General features: G+C 47.6%; 1 protein-coding gene across 14 annotated transcripts in view; it reads left to right on the top strand.

The window, feature by feature from the left end:
* Nucleotides 1-18373, top strand: part of MAPK8IP3 (mitogen-activated protein kinase 8 interacting protein 3) — a 53151-nt gene that overhangs the window by 2304 nt on the left and 32474 nt on the right. For all 14 annotated transcript variants that reach the window (XM_037814508.1, XM_037814512.1, XM_037814510.1 and 11 more), the window contains exon 2: nt 16353-16473. In XM_037814508.1, coding sequence (XP_037670436.1) covers nt 16353-16473 — 121 coding nt within the window. The remainder of the gene's footprint in view (nt 1-16352; nt 16474-18373) is intronic.

An 18373-nucleotide genomic window follows, 5' to 3' on the forward strand; every position in this document is an offset into this window, starting at 1 on the left:
GTAAACCGAGCAGACGTGCATCTCAGCTCCGTGGGAGAAGACCACAGTGGCACTGCGGGCTGGCTTCATTCCCCACACGGGGACTGTGGTGACGCATTGAAGCGTCTAATGACAGAAGGGCTGGGGTACGGCGGGCTCCCCCCGCATGAGCTATGAGCAGAAGCTGTCCCTGGCCACTATGCTCCAGGAGGCTTAGTCAGAGGAGGTAACCGGAGCTGCCTGTAGCCGCTGAGCAGGCAAAGCCTGCAGGTTGTTTTTTTTTTTTTTTAAGAAAGAGGAGAAATCTCAGCCAGCATCGCTGTCCCTGTTTCTTCTTGCCTATAACAACTGCAGCTAGAGATGGCGAGTGGGCTCTGATTCCGAGCGGCTGGTGCAATGGGAACCGCAGGGGCCGGAGGGGAGGTGGTGCAGAGCGCAGCCCAGGCCATCTCCCCTGCTCGGGCCCACGGTGACCTTCCCCGTCAAGTGCGCAGGTCGCCAGCACTACAAGCGGGTTGCATCCCAAGTGCCAACCCTGACCTTTGGCCACTTGTCGCCTGGAGAGCCGAGGTGGATCTAGGAAAGAGGGAGCCCCCAGGCCAAGCCCTTGGCCCGGCTCCTGGCTGTGCGGGTCCCCGCGCCCAGGCCTCCGGTCCTGATGCCGTCCGTGTTCAAGGACAGCAGGTCCTGAGCAGATCTGCACAGCCCTCAGAGTGAAATGGACACGTCTGTGCTTTGTCCACTAAAGGGTTTTGTTAAAAACCCACCAGGTTCTTTTTCGTGGGAAGAGGAGCAGCCTGGAGACCGGCCGCTAGCTCGGCGAGGGCCCGCGAGTGTGCCGTGCATCTTGCCCCATGCGGTCGCGGAAGGGCCCATCGCGGGAGCTGCGCTTGTCGCGCTGCCTGGGTGGCCACGAGCCCCGTTCTTTGCCGGCTCCGGTGCTCAGCCGGGAGAGGAGGGGCGGCGCGCAGGGGCAGCGCCGGAGTGGTAGAAGCCGGTGTTCGCCCTGAAGCCTCTGTAGCCTGCCGGCAGCGGCTGCCAACACCCTCCCACTCCTCACAAGCAGCCCGAGTGGGGGCCCTGTCCGCGGGACACGTCATATGGCATCTGCCCCTTCCTTGGCATTCGATGTTAGTAAGGAGCGCAGAGTGGGGAGGGCAGTTTTCTCCAAAACTTATGCTTCTCTAGTTAGAAAAATGTCATCCATTTCTTAGAAGAACATTTGGAAAGGATTAAGCTGGAGTTGAAAAAATTTCATAATTCTACTCTATAGAGATTATCATTTTGCCTTTTTTTCTAAGTGAATTCATATATTGAATCAGAAGTTTTCATTCTCGTTTCCCATATTTAAACTAATAAATTCACCGCTGCTCAGAGGACACTTTCTCCTGTAGTATTAAGAGCCATTTTTAAAAATGCTTATTTTAGATGAAGCTGTGACGGTCTGGCACAGAGCAGCCTTTGTGTTGGCCTCTAAGGGCTGCCCTCGCACGGCTGTGCCCAAGCCCCAGCTGCCAGCTCTCCCCATCCTGCCCCCGGCCTGCTCACCATGACCTCACAGGGCCCCAGGCGGCCCCTACCACCCCAGCCCGTGGAGCCTTGCCAGCCCCAGGGGCCTCCCTGCAGGGGAAGGGCGGACGCCTGCGGCTCTCCCCAGCACCCCCGTCTCCCTTCTCTCCCTGAAGACAGCGCCCAGAGACGGCGGCAGCTGGGCATGTGTGGACGCAAGGGTGCGACGTGCTGCCCTCCGTCGCCGCGCACCTCAGCACCGGGTGCCTGCTCCTTCCTGCTGCTCGAGGAACGTCTCTGGTTCACGCTGGCGGGGTGGTGGCTCTGTGCACGGGCTTTGTGCGATGATGGGCACCCTCGGGTTTGTGCTGGTTGAGCACTTGAAATGTTACGCATGGAGGAACCGAGTTTTAAACTCCACTTCACTTGGTATCTTTAAATCTGAGTAGCTGCACGTGGCTAGGGGCTCCGTGCTGGCCAGCACAGGCAGGCAGACGTGGCATACTTCTAAGTCACTCAGCTCAGGCAGAGAAGGAAGATGCTGAAAAGATGATCTTTTTAATCCAGTGGACAAGTTCCAGAAAAGGGGGAAGACCCCAGAAGCACTGAGGTTCTGGTATCAGAGACCAGAGAGAAGAAAACATTGCAAGATGAAAAGAAAAGAGAAAGAACACCAGATCTTTAGGAAACAATGGGGAGGTAATGGAACTCTCCAGGACTGAGAATCCTGGTGGCAAAGCCCTGGCGCCCAGAAGTGGTCTGGGTTTAAAGGCAAACGAGTAAATCTGGGCCGGGGGTTTTTTTTTTTTTTTTGGTAACAACTTTATTAAGGATTCACCGACATCCACTAAACTGCACATATTTAAACTGTACACACCCACGAAGCCAGCACACAGTCAAGATATGAACATAGCCCTCACCCCCAGATCTGCCTCGGCCCCTGCCTGCCTGCGCCTCCCCAGGTAAACACCGATCTGCTTTTGTTTTCTAGAATGTTGGGTTAGCAGAATCGTGTGGCATGTGCTCTTCCTGTGATGCAGCGTCTGATCCGGAGACCCAGTTGGGGCTCTGTGTGTGCCCTCCCTCTCACTCACTCCTTTCGCTGCCCAGTGGCAGTCCAGGGCTGCAGGTGCACCCCATGCTCCCCAACGCAGCCTTGGGGCTGGCCGGTTCCTGCAGGCGCTGCTCACGCTGGCGGGTGGGGGTCCCGGAAGGAACCCAAGAGGTTTGAATCAGTGAGTGATCCGGTGCCAGGTCTAGGGTGCCTCTTTGGATGCCAAGAAAGCGTCCCGGTCACCCAGGAGAGGGCGGGTCCACCGAGGTGATGCAGCAGTGGTGAAGACACGACACGCCCACCCAGCATGGTCGGTGAGCAGATGTTTTTTGGTGAAGGCACCTGTTATGGGCAAGACATTTGGGAGGTGCCAAGTTAAACGTGATAGGCTCCTTGTCCTCAAGAAATGTTCCCTTCGTTTGGTGAGGTTGATGAGGCAGCAGGAGGAGATTCCTGTTCACAGCCACAGAGTCAAGGCCATGTCTTTTATTCACATTTCCTGGGTGCCCCAACCCCCAGCCTCTTATATTTTCCACCAGCTTCGGGTGCCATTCTTTGCATTTCTCTACTTTCGGGCTCGTCCTCTGCCCTTTTCACAAGCCAGTCTTCTCGTCACCACTCCTTCTCCCCATAAATAAAACCCCAACGAAAAGCAAGACTCATGGGTGCTTGCTCAGGTGTGTTTTGGTTTACCTCTCAACTTCAGAATGTTCCTTTCTCGAGAACAAGGATGCTTCTTGCCTGCTGAGGGCATCATCAGCATCCTTGGCAGGTAGCTTGTGAAACCGAAGAGGAAGGTGGATGCTGGAGTAGAAAAGACAGTTTAAGAAGCCAGGGCAAACAATTACGGATGCTTCAGAGAATAATGTTGTACTTGAGAAGAAATTTTTCCTAGGTAAATTTTTCACAGGATAGGACATTCAAGTTAGAATTTTAGTTTTATCTTCATTTCTCTTATTTCCTCTGGTACCATATTTATTTTCTGTCAGTCTTCCTAGTTCTTAAAAGCCACCATGAATTAAACCAAGGTCATCTGTGGGGCTGGTTTCCGGAGGACGCCAAATCAGACCCGACCTTTAATGTTAAAGCAAGGACCCTCGATTTTAACCTGATTCTTGAATTCCTGAGCTTGTGGCAGGTCCCCCGGACCAGTGTCTAGTGCGTGAGTTCAGAACCGTCCTCCCGTCTCCCCAGGCACTGCCTGGCTCTCTTAATGCTAGGGCCACACCCGACATGCTGGCCTCACCTGCCACCCCGCGTTTTAGATGGAGGTGAAAGAGTGGAAGGTTCTAGGAGAACACTGCCTTCTGGTCGGCCTGCGTTTGCTGCCCCTGAGCCCCGGGAAGCATTTGATTGTGACGGGGGCCACTGCGGGCACTCGGGGCCGGGAGGACAGGGCAGCTCCCCAGGGCCTGGCCCCCCAGGCGCTCCCCGGCCCCTTCAGGAATCAGGCAGAAAGCATCTTTCTTTGGGAAACTCACTCAGCACCTCCCCAGCGCCAACAGGGAATTGAATTGGGCAAAGAATGCAAACTAACAAGACCTGTGACTAATTCCTCATAAAAGAGGGGCCCGAGTTGAACTGCTTCCTGTACATAACCCCAGCCTAAAGGCCGTGTGAAACAGACACGTTACATTTTCGGTGACATGCATTTGTTTGCTGTTAAACTCTCCTTGGGTTGTGAGCCTTGCAACTCTTTAATGATCACCTCGTGGAAGACTGCTCACCTGGTGATCGGGTTTGCACTCAGGAGTTGTGACTGCTGACTTCCATTGTCATATTTGGCAGCTGACTTTGCCTTTTTACATATAAAATGGGAAGAACCATATCATTCCTTGGTGTTGAGAAAGGCTGACTCTGTTGTAAATATTTTTACTGATTCCTAGATTTTGAAGGAGCCTGTACTCTCAAGTCATTTCAATATGTATTTTGAAAGTCACCAAAAAAAAATTGTGACAACAAAAGTTAAGTTTAATTTCAAAACAGAGCACTTGGTTGGTTAGGAGGAGGCGGAGATATGTCTTAGGAACAATCTAAAAAGGGAATCATGTGATACACTGGTATTTAGAAGTGAGAATTAGGTATTTCATATCTGGGCATTAGGGAAAGACACCCTGGTGTGTTTTCCTTGACCACGTAATTGCTGGTTGTTACTCTTTGGGGTGCCGAAAAGGCTTGTCAGTAAGAGTGGCCTTACAAGTCCATGGGTGATCCCGTGCTGCTTGACATTTGGATTAGACTTGGTTAGGCATGGTAACTTTGAATAAACTTAAATCTGTAGGATTTATCATTAATGTGTTTACGGAAAGCTTTTGTTTAGCTCTAATCGTGCTTACAGTAGATCTTTGGGACTAAGATACTAACCTATTTCAGATAGGAGATTTTTATTTTTAAGAGCCAGTACCATGCAGATTCTCGACCCAAATGCTGGTAGTCGGAAGTTTTATTTTCCTTGGTTCCATTCACATTTTGTTAGTCAGATTCTATTTTTAAATGATTTCATTTTCTTACAGAAGGAAAAGCTGTAGGGGCTTAAATTATATAAAGATTCAGTATTCAGACTCCTGTCTCCCCACCACTGAAAATTTTTGATTCCCCTATATCTCAAGTAAAGTGATCGGTAAATAAAGCCACATTTCGCTTCTCTGGAAACATTGCTGACTGTGTTAGGACTGGAGCCCAGTCCGTGCGCCCCTGTGGCCCGCCTCCCCACCTCCCCGGCGCTGGGCGCGCACCGTCGCTGCCCGGCTCCCGGCCCCGTCCCAGCCCTAAAGCCGCCGCGGCCCTCGCCTGCACGGACCCCTCCCCAGAGGGCCCAGCGGGGCTCCGGCGTCTCTGCGGAGCCGGCCGGGGCCTCTGTGGGTCTCGGTCGTCCCCCGTGGCAGGGCGGGCAGCGCCACCAGGAGCCCCCGGGCCTCGGGGTTGCCGGCGGCTGACCAGGCATTTTTGCCGCGGTCACCTGGCGTTGACCATTCGCGCCCGCTGGCCCTTCCCCCGCTCTGGGAGTGGGTCTTCCTACCCCGACTCCGGGGGAGGGTCTGCCGGCTGACTGTCCCCGCCAGATGCGCGCCGAGGGCCGCGGGTTTCCAGGAAGAGGGGACTTCCCAGCTGGGGCCCCGGGCTGCCCGCTCAGGCTGCCCCAGACACAGCAGGGCTGCTCTCTGCATCCCAGGTCTACCCTGAGCATGTTCGCAAAACAAACACCAAACATTTGACCCTTTCCTGCTTCCTAACAGGCAAAATGCATACGCAGAAAGGAATTATATCAATGATTCACAATGATTTGCCCATAAATCTAGAAGAAAAAATAAGTGGAAATAGCCAAGAAACTGCTGAAAACAGAGATTTAGGATGGAGAACATATGTCTGTTGCTAAGTAAAGAAAGATTTAAGAGGGAGGACATATATCAGATTCTAAAAGATACTTTAAAGCTACAATACAAGGATTTTTATTGTTTTCTTTTTTCATTATTTTTTATTTTTATTGTGAAATTTAACAAATATACATAACAGTGATAACTTACAAAGTATGATTTAACAAGTAATTAGAAAATTTCAAAGAATGTTATGGATTACAGTTCCACAATTTCAGTTATTTCCTGTTGTAAAATATATATACAGAAAGGTGATAACTTTCAAACTACAATTTAACAAGTAGTTATATAGGTAATTTCAAAGACTGTTATGGTTACAATTCTAGAGTTTCAGTTCTTTCCTTATTGTGAAATATAAGATATATAAGAAAGGTGATAACTTTCAAAGTACAATTTAATGAGTAGCTATAGAGCAAATTTCAAAGAATGTTACAGCTTACAGTTCCACCTTTTCAGTTATTTCCTTCTAGCTATTCTAATACCCTGGCATCTAAAAAAAACTGTATTTATATAGACATTCAGTATTTGTAATCCTTTGTTAAATCCTGTCTTGTCTGTTGCTACCCCTTCCTCTCATTTAATCACTTTCTCGATCTTCAGAGATGTCTAGGCAGTGAGCACCCTAACTTGTTCATACTGAAAGGGGCTGTCGACAGTATGGGGAAGGGGGCTGCATCTGACTGTTGTCCTTAGAGAGGCTGTTGCCTCTGGGTTTTAGGCCTTGTCTGGTATAGGAACACTCTAGTGGATTTAAGTTTCTGAGAGATAAAACTTAGTGGGTGAAGCTTTTACAGAGTCTCAGGTAGGGACCTAGGTATTTGGGGACTACTGTTGGTTAGGGCGTGGCATACTGAGGCCATTTGGGATGTCTAGCTGGAGCCTGCATGAGAGAAACCTCCAGGATAGGCTCTTGACTCTATTTGAGATCTCTTAGCCACTGTAACCTTATTTTGTTACCTTTCTTTTCCCCCTTATGGTCAAGAAGATATTTTCAATCCCTCGCTGCCAGGGCCAGGCTCATTCCTGGGAGTCATGGCCCACGTCTCCAGGGAGATTCCCTCCCCTGACAGTCATGTCCCACGTAGGGGGCAGGTTAATGAATTTGTTGGCCAATTTGGGCTTAGAGAGAGAAAGGCCACAACTGAGCAACAGAAGAGGTTCCCTGGAGCTGCCTCTTAGGCAGAATTATAGGAGGGCTCCGCCTTCCATTCAAAGCCCGAAGTTTCACAAGAGCAAGCCTCAAGTTAGGGGCTTAACATATTAAGTATCGGGTTCCTAATGTCACATGGCATATATTCTGTCCAAGATAAACGATCACTGTCTCACATTATCTTCACTTAGTTGTGCAGTCATCATCACTCTCAACTTTAAATGATTATCATAGCATGAAACATCCCAGAGCTCTTATCAGCCGCTAATTATTCATCCCTAGTATTCGTGTAGTGCTGGTAAGATATTCCTATTAAACATGGTTTATAATATGTAATGGGTAGTTTTTCCACATACCACTCTGTTGTTACCTCTTTGTACCACTGTCATACCTTAGAAGTATATCATGCAAACACTCGTATTTGTAGTGCTACTCTGTGGGTTACACACCTTCAAACAACCACTTTCAATCACGTTCACCTTCAGTGCAGCACTGACACTTATAATCCCATTAACAAACCATAGTCACCCCTGTCCATTCCCATACCTTTACGTTCGCCTTCATTATCATGTCTGTACATGTTAGGTTGTCATTCCCTCTTCACTAGCTTCTGTCTATCTCTAGATCTCCTGTGTTATACCTTATAAGATACTGATTTTACATCATTCAGGGAGTTCACATTAGTGGTAACCTGCAATATCTCTCCTTTTGTGTCTGATTTATTTCACTCAGGGTTCATCCATGTTGCCACATGTTTCAGGACCTCGTGTTTCATCACATGTACATACACCACATTTTGTCTATCCCTTGTCTTTTGGAGGACACTTGGGTTGTTTCCATCTCTTGGCAGTTGTGAGTAGTGCTGCTGTGAATGTCAGTGTGCAAACATCGGTTCGTGTCACTGCTTTCAGATCTTCTGGGTATATACCAAGAAGTAGAATTGCCAGATCATAGGGTAACTCAATATCTAGTTTTCTGAGGAACCACCAAACTGCTTCCACAGTGGCTGTGCCATTATATGTTCCCACCAGCAAGAATAAGAGTTCCAATTTCTCCACATCCTCATCAGCGTTTGTAGTTTCCTGTTTGTTTAATGGCACCCATTCTTATTGGTGTGAAATAATATCTCATTGTGGTCTTGATTTGTGTTTCCCTAACAGCTAGTGAAGATGAACATTTTTTTCATGTGTTTTTTAGCCATTTGTATTTCCTCTTCAGAAAAATATTTTTTTCACATCTTTTGCCTATTTTATGGTTGGGCTGTTTGTACTATTGTCATTGAGTTGTAGGATTTCTTTATAGATGCAGGGTATCAGACTCTTATCAGTTATATGGTTTCCATATATTTTCTCCCATTGAGTTGGCTGCCTCTTCACCTTTTTGACAAATTCCTTTGAGGTACAAAAGCTTTTGATTTTGAGGAGTTCCCATTTATCTGTTTTTCCTTTTGTTGCTTGTGTTTTGGGTGCAAGGTCCAGGAAGCGATCTCCTAATACTAGGTCTTAAAGATGTTTCCCTACATTATGTTCTAGGAGTTGTATGTTACTGTCTCTTATTTTGAGGTCTTTGATCCACTTTGGGTTAATTTTTGTATAGAATGTGGGCTAGGGGTCCTCTTTCATTCTTTTGGATATGGATATCCAGTTTTCCCAGCCCTATTTGTTGAAGAGACTGTTCTGTCCCAGTTCAGTGGATTTGGGGCCTTATTAAAAATCAGTCGACTATAGATCTGGGGGTCTGTTTCCCAACTCTCGATTTTATTCCATTGATCAATATGTCTGTCTTGTACTTTATATGTCTATATAGTACCATGCTGTTTTGACTATTGTGGCTTTATAGTAGGCTTCAAAGTCAAGAAGTGTAACTCCTCCCACTTCGTTCTTTTTTTTTAGAATGTTTTTGGCAATTTGAGGCACCTTTCCCTTCCAAATAAATTTGATAACTAGCTTTTCCAAGTCTCCAAAGTAGGTTGTTGGAATTTTGATTAGAATTCCTTTGACTCTCTAGATCAGTTTGGGTAGGATCGACATTTTAATGATGTTTAGCCTTCCAATTCATAAACACAGAATATCTCTTTAGGTCCCCTTTTATTTCTTTCAGTAAAGTTATGTAATTTTCTGTGTAGAGGTCTTTTACGTCCTTGGTTAAGTTTATTCCTAGGTACTTGACTTTTTTAGTTGCTACTGTGAATGGAAGTTTTTTCTTGAGAGTCTCTTCAGTTAGGTCATTTCTAGTGTATAGGAACATTAATGACTTTTGCACATTAATCTTGTATCCCGCCATTGTGTCATCGGTTTCTCAGGATTTTCCAAATATATGATCAGATCATCTGCAAATAATGACAGTTTTACTTTTTCCTTTCCAATTTGGATTCTTTTTATTTCTTTGTCTTGCTGGATTGCTCGGGCTAGAACTTCTAGCACAGTGTTGAATAATATTGGTGACAGTGGGCATCCTTGTCTCGTTCCTGATCTTAGAGGGAAGGCTTTCAGCCTCTTGCCATTGCTGGCTGTGGGTTTTTCATATATGCCTTTTATCATATTGAGGAAGTTTCCTTCATTTCCTTCATGTTGAAGTGATTTTATCAAAAAAGGATGCTGAATTTTGTTGAATGCTTTTTCAGCATCTATTGAGATGATCATTTGATTTTTCCCTTTTGATTTGTTAATGTGTTGTATTATAATGATTGATTTTCTCATGTTGAACCACCCTTGCATGCCTGGGATAAAACCCACTTGGTCATGGCATATGATTCTTTTAATGTGTCTTTGAATTCAATTTGCAAGTATTTTGTTGAGAATTTTTGCATCTGTATTCATTAAGGAGATGGGCCTGTAGTTTTCCTTTCTTGTAGCATCCTTATCTGGTTTTGGTATTAGAATGATGTTAGCTTCATAAAATGAATTAGGTAGTGTTCTATTTTCTTCAATTTTTTGAATGCATTTGAGCAGGAATGGTGTCAGTTCTTTTTGGAAAGTTTGGTAAAATTCCCCTGTGAAGCCATCTGGGCCTGGGCTTTTATTTGTAGGAAGCTTTTTGATGACTGATTGGATCTCTTTGGTTGTGATTCGTTTGTTGAGGTCTTCTGTTTCTTCTCTGGTCAGTCTAGGTTGTTCATGTGTTTCCAGGAAATTATCCATTTCCTCTAAATTGACTAGTTTGTTGGCATATAGTTGTTCATAGTATCTTCTTATGATTTTTTAAATTTCTTCAGGATCCACAGTAGTGTCCCCTTTCTCACTTATGATTTTGTTTTTATGGGTCTTCTCTCTTTTTGACTTTGTCAGTCTAGCTAAGGGTTTGTCAATCTTGTTGATCTTCTCAAAGAACCAACTTTTGGTTTTATTTATTTTCTCTATTGTTTTCTTGTGCTCCATATCATTTGTTTCTGCTTTAATCCTTGTTATTACTTTTCTTGTACTTGCTTTAGGGTTAGTTTGCTGATCATTCTCTAGCTTCTTCAGTTATTCCATTAGTTCTTTGGTTTTAACTCTTTCTTTCTTTTTAATGTGTGCATTTAGAGCTATGAATTTCCCCCTCAGCCCTGCCTCCACTGCATCCCATAGGTTTTGATATGTTGTGTTCTCGTTTTCATTTGTCTCAAGATATTTAGAAATTTCTCTTGCAGTTTCTTCTTTGACCCACTGCTTGTTTAGGAGTGTGTTGTTTAATCTCCACATATCTGTTATCCTAGTAATTTGGGATATTATACTTTATGTATGCCTATTAAGTCTAATTCATTTATCACGTTGTTCAGGTTCTCAGTTTCCTTATTGGTCCTCTATCTGGTTGTTCTATCTATAGAAAGAGTGGCGTATTGAAGCCTCCGGTGATCATTGTGGAAACATCTGTTGCTTCCTTCAGTTTTGCCAATGTTTGTCTCATGTCCTTTAGAGCACTTTGATTGGGTGCATAGACATTTATGGTTGTTATTTCTTCTTGGTGAATTGTCTCTTTTATTAGTATATAGTGTCCTTCTTTGTCTCTTGTGACATCTTTGCATTTAAAGTCTATTTTATCCGATATTAGTATTGCTATCCCTGATTTCTTTTGGCTTTGGCTTGTGTGGAATACTTTTTTCCTTCCATTCACTTTCAATCTCTTTGTGTCATGGGGTCTAGGATGAGTCTCCTGTAAATAGCATATTGATGGTTCATATTTTTTAATCCATTCTGCCAATCTGTATCTTTTAATTGGGGAGTTTAATCCATTCACATTCAGTGTTATTACTGTGAAGGCAGTTCTTGAATCAGCCATCTTATCTTTTGGTTTTTATTTGTTGGATGTTTTTCCCTCTCTCTTGCATTTTCCCCCCTTTAATTTTCCCTTACTAAAGCTGTTCAGTTCTGTGCCCTTATCCAGGCTTCTCTCTTCTTTCTTTTTTTTTCTCAGCTGGTAGATCTCCCTTTAGCATTTCTTTCAGGGCAGGTCTCTTGTTAACAAATTCTCTCAGAATTTGTTTGTGAAAATTTTAAGCTCTCCCTCAATTTTAGAGGAGAGCTTTGCTGCATAAAGAATTCTTGGCTGACAGTTTTCTCTGTCAGAATTTTGAATATGTCACATCACTGCCTTCTCGCCTCCATGGTGGCCGCTGAGTAGTCACAACTTAGTCTTATGTTCTTTCCTTTGTATGTGGTGAATTGCTTTTCTCTTGCTGCTTTCAGAACTTGCTCCTTCTCTTCAGTATTTGAGAGTCTGATCAGAATATGTCTCAGAGTGGGTTTATTTGGATTTATTCTATTTGGAATTCATTGGGTGCCTCTGAATTGCATATTTATGTTGTTTAGAAGGGTTGGGAACATTTCCCCAACCGTGTCTTCAAATGTTCCTCCTGGTCCTTTTCTCTTCCCTTTCTGGAATGCTGATCATTCTCACATCTGTGCACTTCATGTTGTCCATCATTTCCTTGAGAACCATTTCAAATTTTGAATTTTTTTCACCATTCGTTCTTTTGTACTTGTGCGTTCCACAGCTTTATCCTCGAGTTCACTAATTCGTTGCTTTACCTCTTCAAATCTGCTGTTGTGTGTCTCAAGTGTATTTTTTAATTTGATCAATGGTATCTTTTATTTCTATAAGATCTATTTTATTTACTCTTTCAGATTCTTCTTTATGCTCTTCTGGAGTTTTCCTGATGACCTTTGTGTCTTCAGCCATCTCACTGAAGTTGTTTTGGAAATTTGTGTTTACTTCTTTGTTTAACTGCTCCAAGTTCTGTGTCTCCTCCGGCTTTTTAATTTGGTCATTTCAGTTGTGCATATCTTCTAGTTTCTTCAGGTGCTTTATGATTTCCTGTTAGCTTTGAGGCATTTGCTTATCTTGGTAAGATTATTTTGGGAAATGCAGAATTATTTGAACATTTATCTATAATTTGACAGAACTACAGTTTGATGGAGTGCAATTTCCCCATCCTACCAGCAGATGGCACTCCTGAGCCACCTCTTACCCTCAAGCCAGCTCTCCTCCAGCTTCATCTGTGTGTTGAGCAGGGCCCAAACCAGGTGGCGGTCCAATCAGCGCACCAATTTTCCTTGTGCACCGGGGACTGCCATCAGGGAGTCCACTCCAGGGCACCGTGGTCCTGGCAATTCCCAGGGCTGCAAGTGGACCACTCTGGGGCTGCAGAGCTGCGCATCTCACCTTCCGGTGCACATGAACTGCAGTCCCTGTCTGCCGTGTACCCACAAGTCCCTTGAGTTGGGGCGGGGCATCTGGAGCTTCTGGGCAGCACCCGTGCCTCGGCTGTGCTCACTGCAGTCTTCCGTGGAAGAAGGGTGAGTGCGGTCACCACAGATCTACCAAATCCCGAGTTCCCTTATGGGAGCTCTCAGCAGTGGGACTGTAAAGGGTTATCTCCCCAGCCAACTGCTGAGATGGGTGCACCGGGCATGGAAAGCTGCCTACTCAACGCTTGGCAGCCGGCTCCAGCCACCAGTCTCTGGCACGGAAGCCATTGGTCACGGGACTGTGAAGGGTCATCCCCCAAGCCAACTGCTGTGACGGGTGCACGGGGCGTGGATAGCTGCTCCCTCCTGCGCTCGTCAGCTGGCTCCAGCAGCCTCTCCCCGGCAGTGGTCTGGGCCAAACACACTCACCAATCCTTACAAGTGCAGTCTCTCTGCCTCTCCAGCTAGGTGTGGTGTAGATGTCCCTGCCTGGCCGGCAGCCCTGCAGCTGCTGTTCTGGAGTGCTTTCTGTCCTTTATCTAGTGCTTTTCTCCCTCTCCTAACCCACCGTCTTCCTGGAAGGTCCTGGATGATATGTCAGTGTGAAGCGTTGGGTTCTGACCCCTCATCCTCCAGGCGTCCACCTACAATACACATTTAGAAAGCTTTGGCACTGGCTCAGTAACAGACAGATGAATGGAACAAAATTAAGAGCCCAGAAATACACTAAATATATATTGGAATTTAGCAAATGATCAAAGGGACATTTCAAAGCAATGTGGAAAGGATAAATTAGTAAGTGAATGCAATCAAATCAACTTCTGTACCGCAAACACACCTGCTGCAACGTGGGAGCCATACTTATAGCCTATAAGAAAGAGTCCTTAGGAATCAAGAAGAATGTGAAGGTCACAGTAGAGCATTGGGCAGAGGACAGAGCAAATTGCTCACCAAGGAGGTCACGTAATGTGACCAATAGATTTACGAAAAGATGCTCAATATCACCCGTAGTCAAGGCCCCAAAAACCAAGCAGTCATGCCTGCCGCCTTCCTCCGTTGGGTTGGCAGGCACATGCGATCGCAGCAGTGACGGTGAGGGTGTGGGGAAGTGTTGTCATGCCTTGTTGGGTGAGGGAATTGGTGCCCCTTTGAAGAGTAGGCCACATGTGTGACCAGAGCCCTCGAGAGCAGAAGCCATTGGGCAGGTGCACTGAGGTGCACACACAGCTTTGCAAAAATTCCCAAACAGCCCCCAAGCCCAACGGTAGGTGGTTGAGTAACTGGGCCCCCCATGCACACAGGCACGGGGAGCCTGAGCCTTACCCAGGTGCTCTACTGATGCAGACAGACACTCCACTGTGAATCTGTGAATAAGGCAGTTCCAAAACTGGGCACAAAACGATTGCACATCTGCCCTACACGCACACACACACGGATGAACAGACATACATGGACAGACGGACACACGGATGGACAGACACATGGGCAGATAGACCTACACACGGGCAGGCAGACACATACACACAGACCGACCTACACACGGACGGACAGACGGACACAGACAGACCTACACATGGGTAGACAGACAGACACACACATGGATGGACAGACAGACGGACAGACAGACCTACACATGGGCAGGCAGACACACACACACAGACCTATACACGGACAGACAGACACATGGGCAGACAGACCTACACATGGGCAGGCAGACACACACAGACAGACCTACACACAGACAGACCTACACACGGACAGACAGACACATGGGCAGACAGATTCTCAGGGACATACACATACATCTGGAAGAACCTGATTTTTTTTTTTAAATAACTTTTTTTTTTCAATTTTTTATTAGGGAAATTGTGGCTTTACAGAACAATCATGCAAAAAATACAGGATTCCCATATACCCCACCACCAATACTTGCATTGGTGTGGAAATTTTGTTAGAATTGATAACACTTTTCTAATAATTTGACTATTTTTTTAACAGTAGTTATATTTGTTACAGTTGATGGAAGATTATTAAAGTAGTACTATTACTAGTGTGCACGGTGTACACAAGGGTATTTTTTCCCCATATTCCCGACCTATGATTTTATTTCATGGAAGAATCCGATTTTAACTGAGTCTGAATGGTAGGAAGATGGTTTTTAGAAAATATTCGTAATACTTTTGTCTGATTTTTCTACAAAAGCCAATGTTACTTGTATATTACTCTTATTTTAATTAATGGGAATTATAATTACCCAATTTTAAAAATATTTCTTTTAGTCAAATAGCATTTATTTACTCTTTGAATGCTGCCTTGGCCACCGTATCCACCATTAATTCAAACGCGCCTATTTTTACTTTTTCCACAGCCGGCGGATGCACGCGTTTTCTTGCTGGGTGTTTCTTTCTCACGTCGCTCTCCGTGAGCCGCAGGGGCCGCGCGCCCCGCACCTTCCCTCTGCTCTCCCGCCCAGCACGCTGTGCTTGGCCGCACAAAGGCCCCCGAGAAGCTGCCGCGGGAAGTGCCTCTGGGGCTGCGGGCGGCGTGGCCCTGCCGCCGCATGTCCTCCTCCAGACATGCAGAACCCGGAGGGCTGTCAGTGTGTCTTTCCATCATCCCAGAGTTTGTCATGTCTTGAGAACTCGCCTGAGGGTCGTGCTTCCTACGCAGGAGCTTTCTACGCTCCTCAGTTCTCGACACCACCCTCAGCCTCCTCAATAAAATCGAGGCCTCACCCGCTCCCCCTGGGGCTGCAGGAGGACTCGCGTCCTTGGCATCCGTCCTCCCCTTGCCCAGCGCCGGGCCCATGGGGGCTTGCAGCCAAGGCCGCCAACTTTCACTGGAGCCTCAGCTCCTAAGGCCGTTCAAGACTTATTTTGCAGGTTGCTTTCTTTTTACTTGGTTTGCTGTAAATTTTGCTCAGAAACTTACATGTAAGGTGAAGATTCCAAATCTAGATTCATGCCCCCTCCTCTTTTAAAGAAACTGGAGCACTGCTTTGTGTTGCTAGTTGCTCACATGGAGATGCCATTGTGATGTGGCAGTGACTGGAGTATATGAATCAGATTGAGAGAAGTAGGCTGCACTTCATTTGCATGTTCACTATCTGTATTGCAGACAGGGCTGCCCACATGATTTTCAGGGCCCTGTGCAAAGTGAAATTGTGGGCACTGTGTTCACACTTCCTCAGAACCTCAAGACCGGAGCAGCCAAGCATTAACGCAGGGGCGTGAGCCTTTGGAGGGCAGGGCCCTGGGTGACTGCACGGGCCACACACTCACGAAGCAGGAAGCAGAGGTCTCTAAGGGTTGCAAATGCCTTTAGCTGGCTAGAATGTTCTGGAGCGGTTGAGTCTTGGAACACTAAATGGAAAGTCTTCCCCCTTTGCTCTGCTCGCCCAAGTTGTCCATGCCCAGGTTTGCTTGCAGAGGGTGAAGGGCAGCAAGGTGTCGGGAGAGCCCGGCTCTGGTCGGGAGGGCTGCTGGCCCAGCTCTGGAGAAGCCATTGCCTTTGCTCCTCGAAGCCCGCAGCCCTCCCATCGCCTTCTGGTCACTGCCAACTGTCATCTTCTGACATGTGCATGCACGTGACACCTGCTCTTTTCTTCCTTTCTTGTACAGAAATTCATTGAGTTTGAAGATGCCTTGGAACAAGAGAAGAAAGAGCTGCAGATCCAGGTGGAGCACTATGAGTTTCAGACTCGCCAGCTGGAACTGAAGGCCAAAAACTATGCAGATCAGAGTAAGTGGCTGGCACGTGCGCCTGATGGGCCTTCGAACGCATCCGTTGGCCCTGGTGCAGATGGGAAGGGTTCTGAGAGCTTTTGTTGAAGAGTGAGGCCCATGGTTATCCCTCGGCCCTGTGCTCATCTCTTACACTGCTGTGTGCTTCTGCGACCTACCTCGGGTCCTTTGTGGAAGTAAATCAGATCAACAGGTACACCCCCTTCTGTCACACGGCGCTTCTGCTAAATGCTGCAGTCTGAGCGAAAGTCACACTGCCATGGTCCTTCTGTGGCCCTTTGGGATAGAGCCGCCACCCCCCAGCAGAGAGCCCCGGCCTCTTCGCCTGGCTCAAGGGCAGTTGTGGACGTTGGGCCCACGGGTGGAGCCACACTCTGGGAGGGCTGGTGGCAGGTGAAGGGCTTGCACAGAAGGACCTGGCCCCTGAGAGGAGAAGGGAGGGGGCGGTTTGGGTGACCCTTATTATAAGAGCAGTTTCTTTAGTCTCCAGGAATCTTTGTGGAAAGTAGCGACGGCCCAGGTTAGAATGGCCTGTGCCCTCGTTTTCTGTGAGTCCATGTTTCAGTGCCTGGGGCCTGCTTTGCCGGTTCACCTGGTCCCCGTGGAGGTAGGCACCTTCATTTCTCTGAAAGGTTCAGATCCAGTCAGGAGAAACGTGGGTTTGATACTTTGGGCCCAGCCCTCTCTCGGACTGGGGCGAAAGGCCATCTGCTGATGCTCTGACCACCGTCACCTGGGGTCGCTTGGCAGCCCCCAGGCCAGCAGCCTCCACACTCAGATCCACTCGGCAGCATTTTCAGGACAGGAGCAAACAGAAGGCCCATTTCAGGCATGCGCAGAGAGCCCTGTCTCTAATTATACAGGATCCTTACTATACACTTCCCATCGCATACTGTTCATCTGTAAAAGCTTTTCAGCTCTTTTCTTGGGAGGAAGAAGATACGAACCATGAATTATAGGCTGAAGGTATTCATTTGATCAGCACCGGGAGTCGTAGCCTCTGGGTTCCCAACTCCTGCCTCTGCAGCGCAGTCACCAAGAGGTCCTGGGAGTCCAGAGCCTGGGGCCCAAACAGGCAGCCCACCTGAGGACAGGTCAGAGGCCAGGGCTCGGGACTCACCTGAGACAGCATTGTCTTCCTCCCCTGGCAGCCACTTCCGTGTGTGCTGCTGCACCTGTGTCCATAAGCCCTTTAAGCTCCTCAAGGGAGAGACTAAACCAGCACAAAACTAGCATAAACCAGCACCCTGCCCTGTGCACGTGACCCCTCCCCAGGTGTGGCCCCTGGACCAGCAGCAGGGAGCCCCTCAGGCCCCGCCTGCCAATGAAGCGGCTCTGAAGGGGGGCAGCCTCCAGGTACCTTGCAGGCAACCCGAGGCAGAGGCCACAGAACAGCAGGGAGAAGGACCGAAATGGGATGTCAGCATCATGGAATTTACTAAAGCAACTGAAACAGACAACAGGAAGCTGGGGAGAAATTGGGCAGGTCGGCCACTCGGGCAGGATGCAGCAGGCGGAGCATGCAGTGACCCCAGCTCTCGCTCTGCCTTGTCAGCCTCTCCACCTGGTGGGGGCTGCAAGGCCAGGGTGTTGTGCTGGCCCCATGGGAGAGACACAGGGCAGGGCTGCCTCCACCGCTGCAGCTCCCAGTTACCTCTGTTTCTTGGCTGGACTACCTAGGGGGCCAGAGAGGACCATCCTGGGTGTCACCAAGGGCGGCAGCTCAGGGGTGACAGCTCTGTCAGCCCAAAGGGGCTCGGTCGTGACCTTGGGGGTCACCTGCTGCTCCAGGTAGGGGACACGTGCCTGCTCCGTCATGCACTGCGGATGTCCTGGCACTCTTTAACATCCCTTGCAGGTCACTGCCTTTTGGATTCTGGCTCTTTCCACAAACCCCA

This window comes from Choloepus didactylus, chromosome 21, assembly GCF_015220235.1.
Source record: "Choloepus didactylus isolate mChoDid1 chromosome 21, mChoDid1.pri, whole genome shotgun sequence".
Classification (NCBI taxonomy): domain Eukaryota; kingdom Metazoa; phylum Chordata; class Mammalia; order Pilosa; family Megalonychidae; genus Choloepus; species Choloepus didactylus.